Here is a 19,776-nt window from a genome sequence, read left to right on the forward strand (position 1 = left end):
ACCACTGGAAACAGATGTTTCTGCCCTGAGAGGGTGGCATTCAGGCAGGGAGGCTGTGGTGACACAGGAGAGCTACAGAGCGTGCAGGAAAACAGCCCTCTCCCACATGTCACATTGCTGAGTTAAGGCCTGTGACTGTGGTGCAGAGGGAGGCCACAAACACAGTTTTGTGACGGAAATGGGGCGCCCAGGGGCCCAGTAAGGCCATCACATGCCTCTGGCAGATAGATTTCTGTAGTCTGGCCAGGTCAACTGACGTTTACGTAAGATAAAAAGGGGAAATCGGTGAGAAGGTAGCCACTGGCTTTTCCTGTTGGAGAAACGGGAGAAGGTGCATGAAACAACCCAGCAAGGCCACGAGGTGCTGGGTGCGTTGGTGCCCAGGTGGGTTAGTGCCTGGTGTGGTTGGTGGAGCCTCGGCACCACAGAGGCGTGTCGTCAGGGGTGTGTTGGTGATACTGTGCTTCATGCTATGTGTTTTAGCACATCTTATAAATAGGTTTCCTGGGCACAAAGAAGCTCGAATACAGACCCCTGGCCCAGTCAGGTACCCACCACGCTCAGGGGAAACCATGGGCCATGGGCTTTGGCACCCGACCTCCCTCCCAGCTCCCAGGGTCGGCGACTGGGCTCCGGGGCACACATGCAAGGGCAGAGGGAAAAACCAGGGGCCGCTCCTTTGGGAAGAACTGGGTGGCAGCTGTGAGCGCACGGGGGCTTCTCAGGGTGGAGTCATCTGGGAGCACGTGGCTTTGGTCAGGTGGCCCAAGCACATGTTGCCTTTGAGGCTCTGAGACCTGTCACTCCACTACCTAGACCCTCCTTCCCCTCCTCCTCCTGTTCTCCTCTCCCTCCCCCCCCCTTCCTTCCTTCCTTCCTTCCTTCCTTCCTTCCTTCCTTCCTTCCTTCCTTCCTTCCTTCCTTCCTTCCTTCCTGCTGTCTGCAGTGGCTGTGGTGCTGCTCTCACGGGGCTTCAAGTCCAGACAGGGAGGCAGGCGGGACCACGGGACACACAGATGGTGACGCACTGTGAAGAGAGAGCAGCAGCACAGAGGCCGTGAGGAGGCGTCGAGGCTGGGGCTTCAGTTTCATTTTTGGTGTGATGGGAACCTGTCGGTGGGTCTGAGGGTGGCAGCCAGGACAGTTAAGTTTTCAAAAGACCACACTGGCCGTGGGGCGGGGGGTCGACATGGAGACCGGCGGGGCTGCCGGGAGCACCTGGTGGGAGGTTACGTGGCCTGGACTGTGTGGTCGGCTGCAGGGAGGCAGGATTGAGATGGCTTTGAGGTGTCTCGTGGGGCCACATGGCGGGCAGTCATTTACTGAGATGGCAGAGTGGGCAAGGTGGGCTTCAGAGGGAAGTTGCTGTGGGAATCCTGCAGTTTGTGCACCTGTGGCATGGTGGCTCGGGTCCGCAGAGCGGTGCCACGGCTGCTTGCTCGCTCACGCTCGGTGTTTGCTGAGCGCTTTCCGTGTGTGACTCTTCCTACCTACCGGGGGCCATCAGGGAGCAACGGACAACCCTGTGCTCTTGGAGGCGACTTTCTAGGTGTGGAGAGAGCATAACTGACTGGTATAATACATGAACCATAGGAAGTGCCGAAAGGGTAGAAAAGGAAACTCGCGGGGGTGGGGGAAGGGGCGGAGGGCTGCCATTTATTCAGGGAGCTTGGGTGGGCTTCACACAGACTTGAAGGGGGCGAGGGAGTCTGGGAGAGTTCACTGCAAGGGGTCAGGGTTGGTGACACACGGATCTGATTGGGTGTAGATAGTAGGCACCGATTCCCAGGGTTTGGCTGGAGCCACAGGAAGGAAGAGGTACCCTCAGCTAGACGCCGGCTCCCTCGTGACCGAGCCCGGGGTCAGGGACATGTCTCAGACACTCGGAGCTTGTGGAGCCATGAGCATGAGCAGAGCCTGGCTGGCCGAGGACGTGGGGAAGCTGCCGAAAATGGCAGGTGACAGGCCACACCCCCTTCACCCATGAGGCTGGACAGGTCACAGGAAGTCCACCTCGCATGACCCAGGATACCCTGGGATGGGGCCCAGAGCTCTTCCCTGGGGCACAAGGAAACAGTGAACTGAGTCCCAGCAGGTGACATCTGGACCACCTGTGCGTAACTATACGCGCTGTTTCTATCTCGATCAGGGGCAAAGGCTTGCTGCCTCTTTGCATGTCTCCTGGCTTCCGATGCTTGCTGGACGCTGAGCCCCCCTGAAGCTCCACCTTCAGTCAGGAGCTCTGATGTTTGGGGGTTGGGTCCCTCCCCCAGTGGGACAGATGATGGTGATTGGTCAGGACGCATTTGGCTCACCCCCCTGCTAGCCCACGCAGACTGAAAATCTTGGCTAAGCCCCTCACGCCCCTCTCCTGGGTGCCATGCCTCTGTCCATGTGCCCAGGATGGGGACAAAGCAGTAGCTGGGGCTGGAGGTCAGCTGGGCTTCTCTGATCCTCAGTTCTTCAGCGGCTCCAAATGCACCGGATTTTTAAAGCTTTCTTGGCGTTGTCCTTTTGCTATGGCAAGAGACCGTGTTTCACTATCTTCCACGTTCTGAGTGGAAGCAGAGCCTAGATGGGCGTTCACAAGGTCACCTTGACCACTGAGGAAGGAGGGCTCCACACACTGACAATGAGAGACCAGCGGGAGGCCTGTGGTGGGGTCCCTGGCCACAGCCCCACCTGGCCCAGCCTGCGCCCCTGCTGACCCGGGTCCCCGCTGCACACACTCCCCTGCCAGCTCCTAGAGGGTAGCCTGGAGCCTGCCTGGCCAGTGTGTCCATCACTGTCCCACAGGGCCATGGAGGCTGATGGGGTGGCAAGGGGGGCCTGGCAGGAGGCCTCTTGGGGGGAGCCCTGCACCCACTGTGAGCCCCACCCTGGCAGGTCCCTGCGCCCTCTGCCCCTTGAGGCAGCGTGTAGTCAGGCCCTCACTTCCAGGTGCACCTGGCTCCAAGGTGCTGACTGCTCTGAGATGGGGCCTGGGGAGGCTAGGACGTCCCTGGGAGGGGAGCTGTCTGCGGTGACCACCCCCACGTCCACTCCAGGGGCGGCCCCTGCTCTGTGCCCAGTAACGGGGCGTATCTTGACGGGAAATGGCTGCTTCTCGGGGCCTGGCGCGGTGACACCCACCTCCCACCCGTGCTCAGCCAGCACGCACTATGTGGACACGAGGCTGGGCAGGAGAGGCAGGCGTCAGGACACCCAAAGGCCCGAGTGTGGGGAAAGCGTGTGCACTCCAGCCCCTCGGTCGCAGCCCAGCCCCCACCACCCAGCTCCTCCAGGGCTGCCCCGGGCCCCCAGCCCCGGGCCTGGGGACACACTGCTGAGATGCACAGGACACCCCCGGTGTGGAACGTGGTGTTCCCACTGGGCCGGGGGGTGCGGTGACCAACCAGGAAGGGTCCACGTGGCACTGGCCCTCCTGCCAGGTGAGGAGCAGGACCCAGGTGAGAAGCTAGGAGGCTGCCGGGCAGAGGCGCGTGCCAGGTGTTGTCGGGACTAGGGTGGTGGGGCTGCTGGGTGCCGGGCACCTGTGGGCAGAAGCCTGGTCAGGCTTGGGCCGCCGGAGACATCTGGACAATGCCTGTCCTTGTGGAAGGCGGTGGCCAGAGGGGCAGCTGGGCTGGGCTGGGGAGTGGGGTGTGCGAGACCCCTAACATGTTCTCCTTCTTCTCCCCCAACTCTGTGCTCCAAGGGACTGACCTCTGAGGACAGCGTCCACTGGGTGGAGCCAGGGAGGCCACTGTGGGGGCAGTGGGCAGGTGAGGTGGCTCTCCTTCTGGCTGCACAGGTGGGCGGGCTGTGGCCCTGGTGGCCCTCAGCGCGTCTTCCCAGCCTCATGTCGTCTCCGAATGTGCCCTCTCCTCCTGGCGGGGCCCTGTCTGCTGGGGGCCGTGACTATGTAAGTGCTCCAGGGCCGTCTGTACAGCCATCTCTGTACAGTTAGGGTGTGAACGGCCAGTAACTGACTGGCCCACAGATTTGCCACAGGCAAGGGGCAGCACGCTTCCTGTAAAGGGACACATAGCTACGTGGGGTTTCTGTCCTGTCCTCGTCCTCCATCCCCCTGGAGTTGGAGCCCTTTCCCAGGTCACAGCAAACAGGCTGGCGGATGTCGCAGTCAGGGACCTGCTCAGAGGTGGCTCGCGGGTCAGTACATGTCCGGCAAAGGCCCCCTGAGTGGGCGCCCTGGCTGCCGCCGGGTCTGACTGCAGGCATTGTGCTCAGGGCTGACCCCCAACACATGCAGGACGACAGTGAGCAGAGGCCATTGGCGATGGCCACCTTTCTCCTCTGGAGGACTCACCTGTCTGGCTTCACTGTCCTCGTGCCTCTGACCAGCCTGCATGGAGGCCGGGGTGGTGGGGCTGTGCTGGACGTGCACAGCAGGAGCAGACTGTGGCCTTGACCTGGCAGGCGCCACACCAGGTGTGGGAGCTGCTGTCCGTCTGCCCGGCGCACCGCCCAAGCCGCTGGCCGCCCTGCTCCGAGCAGTGAGGACCCTCCTCCCGATGTGGCAGATGGGGGCAGCTGGGGAGGGACCCCTGCCCCCATGAGCCCTGGGCCCACCCCCACAGCCCTCTGCGGTTCTGGAAGGGCCAGGCCGCTGAGTGCCACACTCCTGGCTGCTTTGGCAGCAAGTCCCCACGAGTGTCCACAACGAGCTCACATCTCAGCCAGGCCCACAAGGCAGTGAGTCCTGGTGCTGGGCTGCGGGCCTTCCTCGTCCACCGTGTGCCTTTTGGTGTGACCTGCAGGGGTCCCCAGCACATGGATGGATGGGGTGGTGCCCAGCACAGGGCCTGACACTCAGTACGAACTCGGTGCCGGTGGTTCAGGCCCCCCCCCAACTGGGGTTGCCCTGAAGACTCACAGGAGACATCATGGAGGGCTGCCTGAAGGAGGCAGCCTGAGGGCTGGGAGGCAGGTGGGGCTATGCTGAAATGGGTCTCCTCACCTGGGTCTGTGGCAGTGGAGGGGCTAGGATGGGGTCCTCTGATAGGGGCCCCAGGGATCACTGAGGTGGAGCTTCCTGAGATGCTGAGATCAGAGGGGCAGGGGGCAGCCGAGGTCAGAGAGTGTTGTGAACCCAGGAGGGAAGGGCTGCAAGGTGGCTGGGAAGAGGTGGGAGTGGCTGGAAGGGCAGCAGGAGGGGGGCCTTCCCCCTGCACCCTGAGACAGGGGCACTAAGGAACCGATCTGACCACGGGGAGCTCGTCCACTAGTGGAAGATGACAACATGGGGAATTCTCAGGCTGGAGGTGCCTGAGGACACAGGATGGTGGGGACAGGGGAAGGGACCCAGTCCTAGGGGCCGGGGGAGTGTGGCAGGACGGGGCTGCTCCCACCGCAGGGCCTGAGGCTGTCAGCACTGTGGCTGGTGCTGCCCAGACCCCTGGAGGGGAGCACGTCAGCCCTCCAGCAGCCTTGACAGCCCTCTGTCCAGTCCCTGGGACCCCAGTCCCCCTGCTCTATACATCTGTTCTCTCCCGTCCCGGGAGCCCCTGAGGCGAGGAGGGGACACCCCCGTTCAGGGCGTGTCCTGAGTGATGGGCGGGGCAGTGCCCTCAGCTGCCCTTCAGGGGAGTCACAGCGTGACTGGACTTTCGTGTGGTTCCCTGACAAGCAGGATGGGACCCTCTTCTCCCTGACTCCTGCTCCCAGAGGCTCTGTTGCTTGGGGACCAGCTCATGAGTGGCTTTGGCCTCACAGGAGGCACAGGAGGCATTCAGCACTGTCCTGGGTGGTGTGAGGTGGACGATTCCATCTGCCAACGTCCAGACAGGTGACACCTTGCAGTGCTCCGGGCCTGGCCCCTGTAGGGCTGTCACTCACAACGCTGGCCCTGGGGCTTCAGGTCCCAGCGCGGCACCTCCCTAACGGGTTGGCTCTCAGCTTCCTTGTCCTCTGTCTGGGGTCCTGGGAGGCCAAGGCAGCCCAGCCAGCACAGGGGCCATGCCTGGGTCCCTGAGGGCACTGCTCCATCTTAGTCACTGGGGCACCTTTTCTCCTGGCCCCTGCCTCTGTCCATGTCCCCCAGCCACCATACTGCCTGTCACTGCTCGGACAAGGCCACATGTCCCTGTGATTCAGCTGGCATGCAGGATGGCTGGCTGGGTGGTGGCGCTGTCCCCTCTCTGCTGGTCCCCTGGGGGCAGAGCCCACACCCTGCTCTCCGGAGCACCTGGCCAGCCTGTCCCCGTCTCTTCCTGGGCTTCCTCAGCAGGACAGTGTCCCTGCATGTCCTGGCCCAGCTTCAAAGCCCCCACTTGCACAGAGCTGCCCTACCCCCTCCCTGTCACCCCTGAACTCAGCCCTGCAGCCCTGCCCCCCGGCACTGTTGGAAAGATGCCAGGATGGGGTGTTATAGGTTGAGTTGTGTCCCCCAAAACCCATCTGCTGAGTCCGAACCCCCACGACCTCAGAACACGACCTCGTTTGGAGATGGGGTGACAGCAGATATAATTAGTAAGCGAACGAGGGCTTCCTGGAGGGAGGTACACTCCAGATCCCACAGGACTGTGTCCTCACAGAAGGGGCTTCGGACACAGACACACGCGGGGAGAGACACGTGAGGAGGAAGGTGTGGATGGCCATGATGGACCACAGCCACCAGGAGCGGGGGTGGGAGGCTCCGGCCGGTCCCTCACAGCCTCACGGCACTGACGCTGCGACCCCTTGACCTTGGGCTCCCAGCCTGCAGACTGAGGCCGTAGGTTTTTGCTGTTACAGCTGCCCATAGGGAATGAATGCAGGTTGGGGGACCAGAAGCGAGGTATGATGTGACAAGTACCCAGAAGTGTGGGCGTGGCTTTAGAACAGGGTGACCACAGAGGCTGGAAGAGTTTTGAGGTGCATGTTAGAAAAGGCAAGTTGTCTCGAAGTGTCAGTAGGAACGTGGACGTCAAAGGGAATCCCGGTGAGGGCTCAGGATGGAGAGGAGCCACTCACCTGAGAAAACATGGAGTGCGAGTGTCCAGGTGCCTGTGGTGGGGCCTCAGGCGGGGACGGCAGCTTGGCGCTGGGGTGGGAGGATGGGAGGCCCTGTTACAAAGTGCTGACCGTGGACGTGGCGGAACTTTGTCCTCCTGCTTTGTGCAGAGCAGCACTGGGGGCAAGGTGTGGAGGTGCGGCCTGGCCTCCCCTTGCTGCTGGTCGGCGAGGGTGGGAGGGCAGTGCTAAGTTGGAGGTGGAATTACGAGGCCAGCCAGGAGGGACGAGGACGTGAAGAGCCTGTCCGGATAGTGCATTCTGGAAACAGGGCCGAGGGTGTGGCTGCAGCTTCTTCTGCTGAGGGCTCGTGCCTGTGCCTGACGGATGCAATCAGCGGGCAGCCCGTGCTTCCCCAGGGAAGAGAGGAGGCTGACCCTGTCACCTGATGGCCTGGACCCCATGAACCGTGTGGGAGGCCAACAAGCTTCCTGAGGATCGCACACGAGCAGAAGCCTGCCTGCCTGGACTGAAGACAAACAGGATAAAGTGGACAGAGACTGACTTTAGGACAGGGCCCGGCATCTGCGGCCAGAGGGGCAGGCGGTGCCACCACGGCAGACTCCGGCCTTGGGCTCGGAAAACGGGGCTGTTCCTCCTGGCCTCAAGGACGAGCTGAAGGGGACTCTTCTGGAGCCTCAAAATCTAATGGGCTTTGAACTTGCTTGGGGCCCATGTGCTCCTCTACGTCGCCGCCCCCTGCCCCCCGCCCCGCCCGCCCCCCCGCCAGTCCCCTGCCCACCCCACCACCTTCCCACTGCCGCCCCACGGCCGTATTTTGGAGGCAGTCCCTGTGTCTGGTTTCACAGGACAGAGGATTCAGTCCTGGTATCGGTCACACCCATGTCTCACCTGTGCCTGATTTGGGTGCGCGTTAGATGCGCTTGTGGGTGTGCACTTGATGCTGGCATAGGTGAGCCCCTGTGGGGATGTGGGGATGGCGCATTTTACATGTGAGAAGGACATGAATTTGGGGGGGGCCAGAGGGTGGACTGTTATGGCTTGAGTTGTGTCCCCCCAATTTGCATATCGAAGGCCTATCCCCCTAGTAGCACAGGTGACCTTGCTTGCGTTAGGGTCACTGAGATGTGATTAGTAAGTTAAGGTGAGGTCACAGTGGGTCGGGCAGGGCTCCTAACCCAATATGACTGTGAACTTATGAAAAGGGGGATTTGGGGACAGACACACACACATGTAGGGTGAGGCCACGTGAAGATGGAGGCAGACAGCAACTAAGGAACTCCAGAGCCACCAGATAGATGCGGGGAGGGGAGCGTGAACACAGCCTCCCGCAGCCTCAGAGGAACCAGCCTGTCCACACCTTGGTGCGATCACATATTTCTGTTGTTTAAGTCACCCAGTCTGTGCTCCTAGGTTATGACAGCCCTCGCACTACCAGTTGTCACAAGCCGCCAGCCCCATGCCGGCATAAGAGTCCCCAGCCGTGCTGGATATGCCTTGCACTATGTGGGGCCCCTCACTGAGTACCCGTCGCCCTCCAGCCTGCAACATTGGGCCCAGGATGGGATCTGCTTCCCTGGAATGAAGTTGGTGCCTGGAAGCAGCCCACTCGGAGCCCATGGGGGGCACCTCCCCTTGGGACCCATGTCCTTTTCCATTCTGTCTTGGACAATTACCACTTCAAGGCCAGGCCAATGCTCAGGCCCGGACACCCCATGACAGCTGGCCCTGTGAGCTCTAGGCAGCTCCCCCTGGGAGCCTGCTCACAGGACCAGCCTTCAACAGGTTTCATGCCAGACACCTGCCCTCGGGCACGTCCTCAGGACACTGGGCTCTGCTGGGTGCTCTCTGCCTCTGCCCAGACCCTTGCTGGCACAGCTAGGCTGGACTTCTCTGTGGCACAAGGGCCAACCCCGTCTGTCTGCCCCTGGCTGAGTGAGTCCCTGACACACACCCCCAGGTCCCTTTTGCATGGCTCCCACCTGCTGGCACCGAGCTCCCCACCATTGTGCCTCGGCCCAGCCGCCTGCTCTTTTCGTGACACAAATGGATGTGGCCCCTGTGGTCCTGCCTCGCCATCTGTCAAGCACTCTTCTGAGTGGCTCCCACTTGCACATGCACGTGTAACTGTGCTGGGCGCCATCACAGCAGGCACACACCACGCAGCACTCTCCCTGGACCTCAGTGAGACACCACACACACGCTGCCACGGTTAGGACAAGAGTGCAAAGTGGCCACGCTTGTCAGGATGGCAATGGAGAGTGACAATGCATGTGACAGTGACCTGGGCACAGCGACAACACGTGTGACGGTGACCTGGGCACAGCGACAACACGTGTGATGGTGACCTGGGCACAGCGACAACACGTGTGACGGTGACCTGGGCACAGCGACAACCCATGTGATGGTGACCTGGGCACAGCGACAACCCGTGTGACGGTGACCTGGGCACAGCGACAACACATGTGACGGTGACCTGGGCACAGCAACAACCCGTGTGACGGTGACCTGGGCACAGCGACAACACGTGTGACGGTGACCTGGGCACAGCGACAACCCGTGTGACGGTGACCTGGGCACAGCGACAACACGTGTGATGGTGACCTGGGCACAGCGACAACACGTGTGATGGTGACCTGGGCACAGCGACAACACGTGTGATGGTGACCTGGGCACAGCGACAACACGTGTGATGGTGACCTGGGCACAGCGACAACCCGTGTGACGGTGACCTGGGCACAGGCCCTGCTGACAGCACGCAGGGGCCCAGCCTGGTTTCTGACTCAGGTCTTGTTGGGAGAGCAGACCTGGAAACCCTCCTGTTCAGCCGTCTTCCTTCATGAGGCTGGACCAGCCCAGACCTGGGCCCCTCCCGCACATCCCCAGGCCTGTGCAGACCGGACCTCCCTTTCCCATGTGCCCTTCTGAGTCAGGCTCACCTGTCAAGATGCCTGCACAACACATAAGGAAAGTGGTTTAGGGAAAAAAACCTTGAAGAAGCAGTTTCGCAAGATAAAATATACATGTTTATTTCAGGGTGACAAGCGCGGACGTTGCAAGGCGCTGTGGGGCAGAGTCCATGGCTGCAGGCCGTGTGCACAGAAGCCTGCTTCTTAGAGCGGAAGCTGCAGGGCAGCACGGGGAGGTTTGAGGACAGGTGGACCCGCCATGCATGCCGGGGCCCCGGGCTCAAGGCGGCAGGCGCCCCTCTTGGTTCCATCTCCTTGGTCTCCATGTTCGTCTCGGTGGGTCACTTCACCTGCAGGCAACAGAGAGAGCATGAGCCACTCTTCCTGGCTGGGAACGGAGGTGGGGGTGGAGGCACCAGGCCTGTGCCACGCGCTCTGCCCTCCCACCGCCCGCCAGTCTACCTTGAACAGGGTGACTGTCGTGCTGTAGAAGAGACTGAGGAGGAAGAGCACGATGAAGGTGGAGGCCATGGTATTCAGGTTTTCGAAGCCCTCCTCCTCGGCGCTCACCTCCCCCTCTGCAGAGGACACAGCACAGGGCTCAGTTCCCACACACCGCAGAGCCCCCAGGCCACCCATGTTCCTAGCCCACGGCCCTGGCTGTGCTGCCCACCAGGAGGGCTGGGCGGGGAGGGGCAGCAGAGTGCGGAGACTGTGATGTGGGGGTGGGAGTGCTTGGGCTCAGTCTGGGTCTCAGCCAGGCACCAGCTGTGCCCCCGACAGCCGGGCAGAGGCAAGCAGGGCCAAGGCTGAGCAGGCGGACCCTGTACCTGTCCTAGCAGCCCTGGGGTGCAGAGAGCATGACAGCAGCGCAGAGATAGGGGTGGTTGAGGCCTGGCCTGGGGCGGGAGGTGGAGACCCCAGAGGAGTGGTCCCAGAGTCCTGGACTCTTCTAGAGGACGTTCAGCCAGGGCCACTTGGGGCTCACAGGCTGGGATTGGGCCTCTTGTCACCTGTGGCTGGAGCTGGCAGATGTCTGGGGCCCCCACCTTGCTTCCTCAGTGGGACTCTCACTCTCTTTCTCCTTCTGGGAATGGTGGGAACGTGTGAGGGGCCGTGTGGGGCCCTAGCTGGCTCGTCTGCCCCACTGGGACTCATGGCTCAGGCACTGAGGGGTCAGACCCACACCTGAGGCCCCAGGGAGAGTGATGTGGGATGGACAGGCTGACCCATTCACTGGGGTCTGCAGCCCCTGCACAGAGGGGCCCTTGAGTGTGTCTGGAACTCAGGCCCCCCAAGGGCCAGGGGTGTGGGGTATCTAGGAAGAGCCAAGGAGCCCCCATTCGGACCCGGCCCTCGCTACTGCAGGCCGTCCCCTTTCCCGCCTTCTCCAGGGCTGGCTGTGTGCAGGGGCAACTCCCTGCCTCCAGGCTGGGCTCCAGCTCTTTCTGCTCACAGGTGGGTTCTGGGGCCTGCTGCTTCCATCAGGACCTGGACAAGGGCCGGGTTTGGCCCTCGGAGCCCTTTGCCCTGGGCTAGGCTGGTGGCCTGGTCAGAGTGCAGGCTGGGCCCATGGCTGCACCCCAAGCTGACAGAACAAGCAGTGCCTGGGCAATAAGCAGGTGCGAAGCCCCAAGATTTGCTGAGTGACAGGGTGTGCAAGGGCTGGCGTCCCAGTGCGTGTGTGTGCCCATGGGTGTGCCTGCATGTGTCCATGTCCATGCGTGTGCATGTGTCCGTGTGCATGTTTGTACATGTGCACATTTGTGAGCTTGCATCTGTGTTTCCATGTGCACGTGTTTGGGTGTGCACGTGTGTGCATGTGAACATGTGTCTGTGTGCCCATGTCCATCGCATGTGTGCCTGTGTCTGTGTCCACGTGTGTACATGTTTGTGCATGTGTGCAGCACACCCGTGTGCCTGTGTGGCCGTGGCAGCAGCTGGAGGAGCGGTGAGCATGGGTGCTGTGTGCCGTGAGGACTCTGCAAGGGCCAGGGGCTGCCCGCACTGGGGGAGGTGGGGGTGGTCTGCGGGGGGGCGGGCAGCACAGCCGTGGCCCCAGCAGGCAAGAGCATTGCTCAGTCAGGACCAGCATCTTTTGAATGGATCTTTTTATTTCTAATTTTTATAGAATGCAACATCTCACCCCATGGACACGGTCAGTTTGCACGTGAGCACGCACAGTGACAGGTCAGCCAGAGGCTCTGGGCAGCACCCTGGAGGGGTGGCCCGGCAGTCAGGGGCAGGTGCTGGCTGTGTCAGACAGGACCAGGGACACGTTGTACAGGGTGGGTTTACCGGTGGACTTGTCCACGGTCCTCTCGGTCACTGTGTGGGGCAGGGCCTCGTGGCCCACGACGCAGGTGTAGGGCTCCCCAGCGCTCCAGTTCTCCTCACTCACGGTCAGGATGCTGTGGACGAAGTAGGAGTCCGGGGTCTGGGGCTCGGGCATCGGGGCACTGGTCACGTACGTGTCAGAGGACAAAGGCTGCCCCCTCTGCATCCATTGCACAAACACATCAGGGGGTGAGAAGCCCTTCACCAGGCAGGTGATGGAGGCCGACTCCCGCAGGCTCAGCTGCTCCCGGGTTGGTGGCATCACGTACACGGAGGGCATGTGCTTGATGACATCTGTGGGAGGAGAGACAGCGGTGAGCTCGGGTCAGGGGCACAGGCCCTGCTGGGCCTGCCCTGGGCATCCCCAGACCCCAAGGCTGGGCAGGGCCCAGGCAGAGGGTGGCAGGGCAGGCCTACTTTTGGGCTTGGAGATGCTATCCTTCAGTGGTGAGGGCAGGTCCGTGTGGGTCACTGTGCATGTGAACTTGTCGCCCGAGTCCCAGTCCTCCACGCACACGGTGGCGTCTCCGGTGGCACTGAAGGTGGCGTTGGGGTGGCTCTCGGTAATGCTGACGTGGGTTTTCAGAACCTCACCATTCTGGCGGGTCCAGGAGATGGTCAGGCTGTCGTAGGTGGCCAGGTTTGTGACCAGGCAGGACAGCTTGGCCATCTTGGTCAGGAAGATGCCGGAGAAGGACGGGGGGATGGTGAAGACAGTGATGCCACTGGAGGTACCTGGAGGCAGCAGAGTGGGTTGAGTGACCCAGGGGACCTGAAACCAGGCGACACTGTCCACTTAGCTGAGCCCGGGGTCTTGCTGGAGGGGGTGCCAGGCCCGCTCCTGACAGGTGGCCCCCAGCTGCCCTCGGCCTCTCCGGGAAGCTAAGGCTTGGGGAGCAGCTGAGCCTGAGTAGACGCCTCTGTGCTGGGGGTCCCCGCCCGGGGCCTGGGGCAGGAGCACTCACTGGAGCTGCACGTGGAGGACACGTTCTTCTGGAAGCTCAGCCCGTTGTGCTCCACGAGGCACGTGAACATGTTCTGGTTGACCCAGTTGCTTTCGGTGATGGTCAGACTGCTGGTGACCTTGAACGTCAGGGGTCCGGGCCCTTTGGCCTCGGCCTCCACCTTGTCTGTGGTGACGCCGGAGTCCACCCGCTTTCCGTCCTGGAGCCAGGACACGGAGATCTGCCTGGGGCTGAAGCCGGTGGCCTGGCAGATGAGCTTGGACGTGCGCGGGCTGTTGCTGGAGAACGAGTCGCGGGACGGGATGAAGACGCTCACGGTGGGGGACACATCTTCTGTCACTGCAGTGAGAGGACACACGTCAGCCGGGCCTGTCCCGTCCCCCCCGCCGGGCCGAGGGCTGGGCCCCACCTCACCTGGGATGGGCACTTTCACGTTCCTGTTGCCATTCTCGTGCTTGACATTGCACATCACGTACTCATCTGTGCCCTCGAGGACCTCGGCGGACGGCAGGAACACCTGAGAGGTGGCCATGTACTTGCCCTCTCTCAGGACCGATGGGAAACTCTTGATGACCTGGGTGGAGATCTCGGTGCTGTTCTTGTAGCCCCAGGAGAATTTGACGTTGTCGGGCAGGAAATTGTGGGCCAGGCAGCCCATGGCCACGAAGCTCGCCTCGGACGGGGAGCTCTCACAGGACACGAGGGGGAAGAGGTCTGGGGCCGACGCGCTCGCTGAGGACCGAGAGGGGACAAAGAGAAGGGGTGAGGAGCTGTCTTCCCATGCTCTGTCCGCCAGGGGTGAGGCCAGCTCTGCGGGCTCTCTTGACCCTCCATCGGCCTGCGACTGCCCCTCCAGGTCCTGGCCAGATGGGTCAACAGCGTGGCAAGTTGCTGTGCTGAGGCCAGGGTCCTGGTAGAAGGCGGCAGGGGGTGTCGGGGGTGCTGCTGCAGGAGCCCCGCTCTCAACAGGGAGACAGGGGGTGCTTCCTGTTGGAGCTGGCAGGTCTGGCCCTCCCTCCCCAGCACGGCTATCTCTGCATCCAGGGGCACTGGTACCCAGCTCCCAGCTCAGGAGGGCCCAGGCCCAGGCCCGGGCCAGCTCTGCCTTCTCTGTAACGCTCAGCCCCACCACAGTGACAGCTCCAGGCAGCTAGCTGCCAGAGAGGACAGGAGCCCCTGCCAACCCAGCCCTCACTGCCCCTGGTTCAGCCACACTGGAGCCAGCACTGTGTTTCTGGGTCCGAGGGAGGGTGTGTGTGTGATGGGAGGGGTAGATACAGACTCAGCTCACTGAGCACAGCCAGGTCACTGAGGTCAGCTCTTTGTTGACCAGCACAGTCCTGCATGGCCAGCTTAGCTCAACGAGACCCACATGGCCCAGCCAGGTGAATCCAGCCGAAAGCGATCATCAGAGTCACCTGAGACAAGCAGCTCAGCCCCCTGTGGTTAACCCAGCTTAGACACCCAGCCCACCTCAGCCCATCTTAGCTCTTCCAGTTCAGACTAGTCCAGTTCAGCTGAGCTCAGCTCGGCCCGGCTCAGCTCAGCCAACCTGAGTTCAGCTCACCCAGCTCAGAACACCCATCTCAGCCCAGTTCAGCCCAACTCAGCTCACCCAGCCCAGCTCAGCTCAGCTCACCCAGCCCAGCCCAGTCCAGTCCAGCTCACCCAGCCCAGCTCAGCTCACCCAGCTCACCCAGCTCAGCTCACCCAGCTCAGCACAGCTCACCCAGCTCAGCTCAGCTCAGCTCAGCTCACCCAGCTCAGCTCAGCTCAGCTCAGCCCAGCCCAGCTCACCCAGCTCACCGAGCCCAGCTCAGCTCACCCAGCTCAGCTCAGCTCAGCTCACGGGCCCAGCTCAGCTCCGCTCCGCTCAGCTCACCCAGCTCAGCTCAGCTCACGGGCCCAGCTCCGCTCAGCCAGCCCAGCTCCGCTCAGCTCACCCAGCTCAGCTCAGCTCAGCCCAGCCCAGCTCACCCAGCTCAGCTCAGCTCACCCAGCCCAGCTCACCCAGCTCAGCTCAGCTCACCCAGCCCAGCTCAGCTCAGCTCAGCTCAGCTCAGCCCAGCCCAGCCCAGCTCAGCTCACCGAGCCCAGCTTAGCTCACCGAGCCCAGCCCAGCTCAGCCCAGCTCAGCTCAGCTCAGCTCAGCTCAGCTCAGCTCAGCTCAGCTCAGCTCACCCAGCTCAGCCCAGCCCAGCCCAGCCCAGCCCAGCTCAGCCCAGCCCAGCTCAGCTCAGCTCAGCTCAGCTCAGCTCAGCTCAGCTCAGCTCAGCTCAGCTCACCCAGCCCAGCTCAGCCCAGCCCAGCCCAGCCCAGCTCAGCTCAGCTCAGCTCAGCTCAGCTCAGCCCAGCCCAGCCCAGCCCAGCTCAGCTCAGCTCAGCCCAGCTCAGCTCAGCTCAGCTCAGCTCACCCAGCCCAGCTCAGCCCAGCCCAGCCCAGCCCAGCTCAGCTCAGCTCAGCTCAGCTCAGCTCAGCTCAGCTCAGCTCAGCTCAGCCCAGCCCAGCCCAGCCCAGCCCAGCTCAGCCCAGCTCAGCTCAGCTCAGCTCAGCTCAGCTCAGCTCACCGAGCCCAGCTCAGCTCAGCTCAGCTCAGCTCACCCAGCCCAGCTCAGCCCAGCCCAGCCCAGCCCAGCCCAGCTCAGCTCAGCTCAGCTCAGCTCAGCTCAGCTCACCGAGCCCAGCTCAGCTCAGCTCAGCTCAGCTCAGCTCAGCCCAGCTCAGCTCAGCTCAGCTCAGCTCAGCTCAGCTCAGCTCAGCTCACCGAGCCCAGCTCAGCTCAGCTCAGCTCAGCTCACCCAGCCCAGCTCAGCCCAGCCCAGCCCAGCCCAGCTCAGCTCAGCTCAGCTCAGCTCAGCTCACCGAGCCCAGCTCAGCTCAGCTCAGCTCACCCAGCTCAGCCCAGCTCAGCTCAGCTCAGCTCAGCTCACCGAGCCCAGCTCTGCTCAGCTCACCCAGCTCCGCTCAGCCAGCCCAGCTCCGCTCAGCTCACCCAGCTCAGCTCAGCTCACCGAGCCCAGCTCTGCTCAGCTCACCCAGCTCAGCTCAGCTCAGCCCAGCCCAGCTCACCCAGCTCACCGAGCCCAGCTCAGCTCAGTTCACCCAGCTCAGCTCCGCTCAGCTCACCCAGCTCAGCTCAGCTCACCCAGCCCAGCCCAGCCCAGCTCACCCAGCTCAGCTCAGCTCACCCAGCCCAGCCCAGCCCAGCTCACCCAGCTCAGCTCAGCCCAGCTCAGCCCAGCCCAGCCCAGCTCACCCAGCCCAGCCCAGCCCAGCCCAGCCCAGCTCAGCCCAGCTCAGCTCACCGAGCCCAGCCCAGCTCAGCTCAGCTCAGCTCAGCTCAGCTCAGCTCACCCAGCCCAGCTCAGCCCAGCCCAGCCCAGCCCAGCCCAGCCCAGCTCAGCTCACCCAGCTCAGCTCAGCTCTGCTCAGCTCAGCTCAGCTCACCCAGCTCAGCCAGCTCAGCTCACCCAGCTCAGCTCACCCAGCTCAGCTCCGCTCAGCTCAGCTCACCCAGCTCAGCTCACCCAGCTCAGCTCACCCAGCTCAGCTCACCCAGCTCAGCTCACCCAGCTCAGCTCAGCTCCTCTCAGCTCAGCTCACCCAGCTTAGCCAGCTCCGCTCAGCTCAGCTCACCCAGCTCAGCTCACCCAGCTCAGCTCACCCAGCTCAGCTCACCCAGCCCAGCTCACCCAGCCCAGCTCAGCTCACCCAGGTCAGCCCATTTCAAACTGGTTTCGTCTAGTTCAGTTTAGTCCTGCTTTGGGCAGCTCAGTACATCCCGGAAAACCCAGTAATTCTGGTCAAGAGGGGTCAGAGCAAGAGACCTGCTCAATTAAGCTGAAGCCATGTTACCCAGGAATGCCTCACAGCTGGGCTTGGCCCAGGCTCAGTCCGTTGCCGGGCCCTCTCCTGCCTTTCCCCCTGGCCACCCCCATCCCCGGCGCCAGCCCCAGCCCCAGCTGCTCTTGGCTCCCAGGCAGCATGAATCACTACCATCCTTCAGCTGGCTGGTCACAACACTTCTGGGCAACTTTAAAATCATTAAAACCTCTTGCAAGAATTGGGGCGTTTGCTTAAGGACAAATGCAAGCTGGCTCAGGAGAGGTCGGGGTCCTCCCGCGGTGCCTCCCTCCCCTTCCCGGGCACACGGCCTCACCCATGTTCCTCCCCAAGTCTACCGTCAGCCTCTGACTCTAACTGCATTCCCTCGAGAGAAAAGTCATCACTAGAAACGGCCAGAAAGTGTATGTGTCTGCAGTTGCCACTTAGAAGTCTGCTCTTTGGCACAAAGCTCTTTAGAAGGCGCGGGCTACGTCCAAAGCATGACAACCACCTGGCGCCAAAGCCACATTTACGAGTAAAACCAAGTGTGGCCGCCTGAGCCCAACGTCGTCGTGAGCTGTCTAACCAGGAGCTGGGCACCCCTGCTCCCAATGCTCCTTTAGAAAAGTGTCATGGGACTGACCCAGACAACAGCCACTCGAGGGACTCACATAAAGCAGCCCCTCTGCCTTCGCTGGGCAATCAGGCACCCGCGAGTCCCCTTCAAATGGAAGCAGAAACGTCCAAAAAGTGCCCGTGCAACGTCTTAGGCAGCAGGGGCCGTATCTCTCACCAGCTCAGCGCCTCACTCGCAAGTCCTGTGGGGTCTTCGTTGTGGAGCAAGTCCTCCAAATCCATTACGCCCAGGGCTAGAGGGCTGGCCCGGCGGCAGAGGCCATGGCTGCACGTCCCCAGCCAGGGGGGTGGCGGGGACCGGGTCCCCTCAGACCCTCAGCGGCCCTGCAGATCAGGTGTCCTCGCAGCCCTCTGAGCTGCGCCTTCCGACTCGAGACCTGGCTGGGTTCCCTCCTAATCCACTGACTAGCATGTTTCACTGAAATAATTTGGACAACAACACAGATTACACCCAAAATTGGTCCTTAAATGAATACTTGAAGGGTGGTCTTAAAAAATACTGAAACCACGGCAACTTTATCAGAACATCAAAGTGTTTCTTCATCAGAGGAAAAGAGAATCGGTGCCTTTAAAAACTGTGACCGTTATTGTCAGCACAGCGTGGGGCCCGGGACCACGTGGAGAAGAACGACCACTTCAAGGGTAACTAATTAAAGTTACATAAACACATTGGTAAATGGTCCCTATGACTTTAATTTCTTAAACACCTGACTTTGAAAATGACTATAAATGAGAGCTTGGTAAACTGAAACTGAAGAGTTAAACCCAAATAGTTAAAAAAGGAACCTTCTGGTTTCTGTGGGCACCTTGCCCAGGTGTTGTTTTGCTCAGTGGGACACTTTCAGATTAGTGAGCTGGGCAAAAGCCCCCGAAACCACCTCTTCATAACCGTAGACCATAAATTTGCTAATCGTGTTTTCTTGCTCCTAAAATAGACTCCCGCTTCCTGCCACCAGCTGCAGGTGTGCAGCCCCAGCGTCTCCTGTGGGTCCCGCAACTAATCTAAAAAATACGCTTAATTTATTTTTGTGAAAAGTCAGCCCTGACTTGGGGCCGACAGTCCCGAATCACCATTTCTTTGCCAAATTTGCCCCACTGTCAACTCAAGAAAGACACGATTTCTAATTAAATGATAAGATTAAAAAATTGAATATACTTGAAAATCTCTCACATTTTAAAGTCACAATTTCCTTCACTACTTTTCTCAAGAGCCACTTTCAAGATATGCTGTCCTTCCACATCCAGCAAGCCCGCCTCCTACGAGGGACGCACCATTTTCTCTTGGAAGGTGCCTCCGGGCACTGCACCCGCTGTCACCGACACCAGGGCCACACGTCCCTCCAAACCCAGCCAGGACAGAAGTCACTCACAGTGCTGTCCTCAGCTTCCACAAACAGTGCGAGGTGCCCTTCTCACCAACACTGGGGCCCCAACGGCCAACGTCCGCCACAGCCCCACCGGCCCCGGGTGTGGGGTCCTGGCCTCTCACCCCAACATGGCCCTCAAGCCGGCAGCCCCTCTCCCAGGGGCTCAGTGATTGTCTGGGACATGGGGAATTATTCCAATTTCCCAAAGGCGTCAATAAATCAAGAGGGTCTGAGTCCATGAGTCCCAGCCAGCCTGCCTGGGCCCCCCGGGGACACATCCCAAGGACCAGCCGCTGATGCCCAGAAAATCCCACAAAAGGAGCAGAAAATAAAAGCCCAGGAAGGGCCATTCTTACCTGAGGAGACGGTGACCAGGGTCCCCTGGCCCCAGTAGTCCATAGCATAGTAATCACAATGGTCCAACCTCCATCCTCACCCCACAAAAACCGGGGCGCGGCCCGGCATCACCCATCTCCAGGCGGCACATGAAAGCCGACCACCCAAGTCACTGGTGTCGGGGGGGTCCTGGAGCCCTTTGCTGGCCGTCCCCGACTGCCCAGAGACCCCACATGCGGCCTGGCCCCTCAGAAAGCAGACCCCTGGCTGCTTGGGCCCTCTGACCATCACCCCGGACTGGAACTCAGTCACCCCAGACGACTGAGTCCTGCTGCCCTGGGAATCCAGAGCCACCAAAAGAGCCACAGTCCCCACTCTGCGGCCATCTTTGGGGACGGAAGATCAGTCTCCAGCCCCACTCACGGGGCCCCTCTCCCCAGCTCTCT

At 61.5% G+C, this 19,776-nt stretch overlaps 2 gene segments (V, D, J or C); both read right to left on the minus strand.

Annotated features, from left to right (window-relative positions):
- LOC109455540 (immunoglobulin heavy constant gamma 1-like) overlaps positions 1-19,776 on the minus strand; it is a 138,556-nt gene that overhangs the window by 48,488 nt on the left and 70,292 nt on the right.
- LOC109455539 (immunoglobulin heavy constant mu-like) lies at positions 9,958-19,739 on the minus strand. The segment is given in 7 exon segments: positions 9,958-10,213; positions 10,326-10,441; positions 12,162-12,494; positions 12,618-12,935; positions 13,166-13,504; positions 13,580-13,897; positions 19,351-19,739. Coding segments are annotated over 7 exon segments (1,476 nt in total).

Source organism: Rhinolophus sinicus, chromosome 3 (genome assembly GCF_057876585.1).
Source record: "Rhinolophus sinicus isolate RSI-liver-muscle chromosome 3, RSI-T2T, whole genome shotgun sequence".
NCBI classification, from domain to species: Eukaryota; Metazoa; Chordata; class Mammalia; order Chiroptera; family Rhinolophidae; genus Rhinolophus; species Rhinolophus sinicus.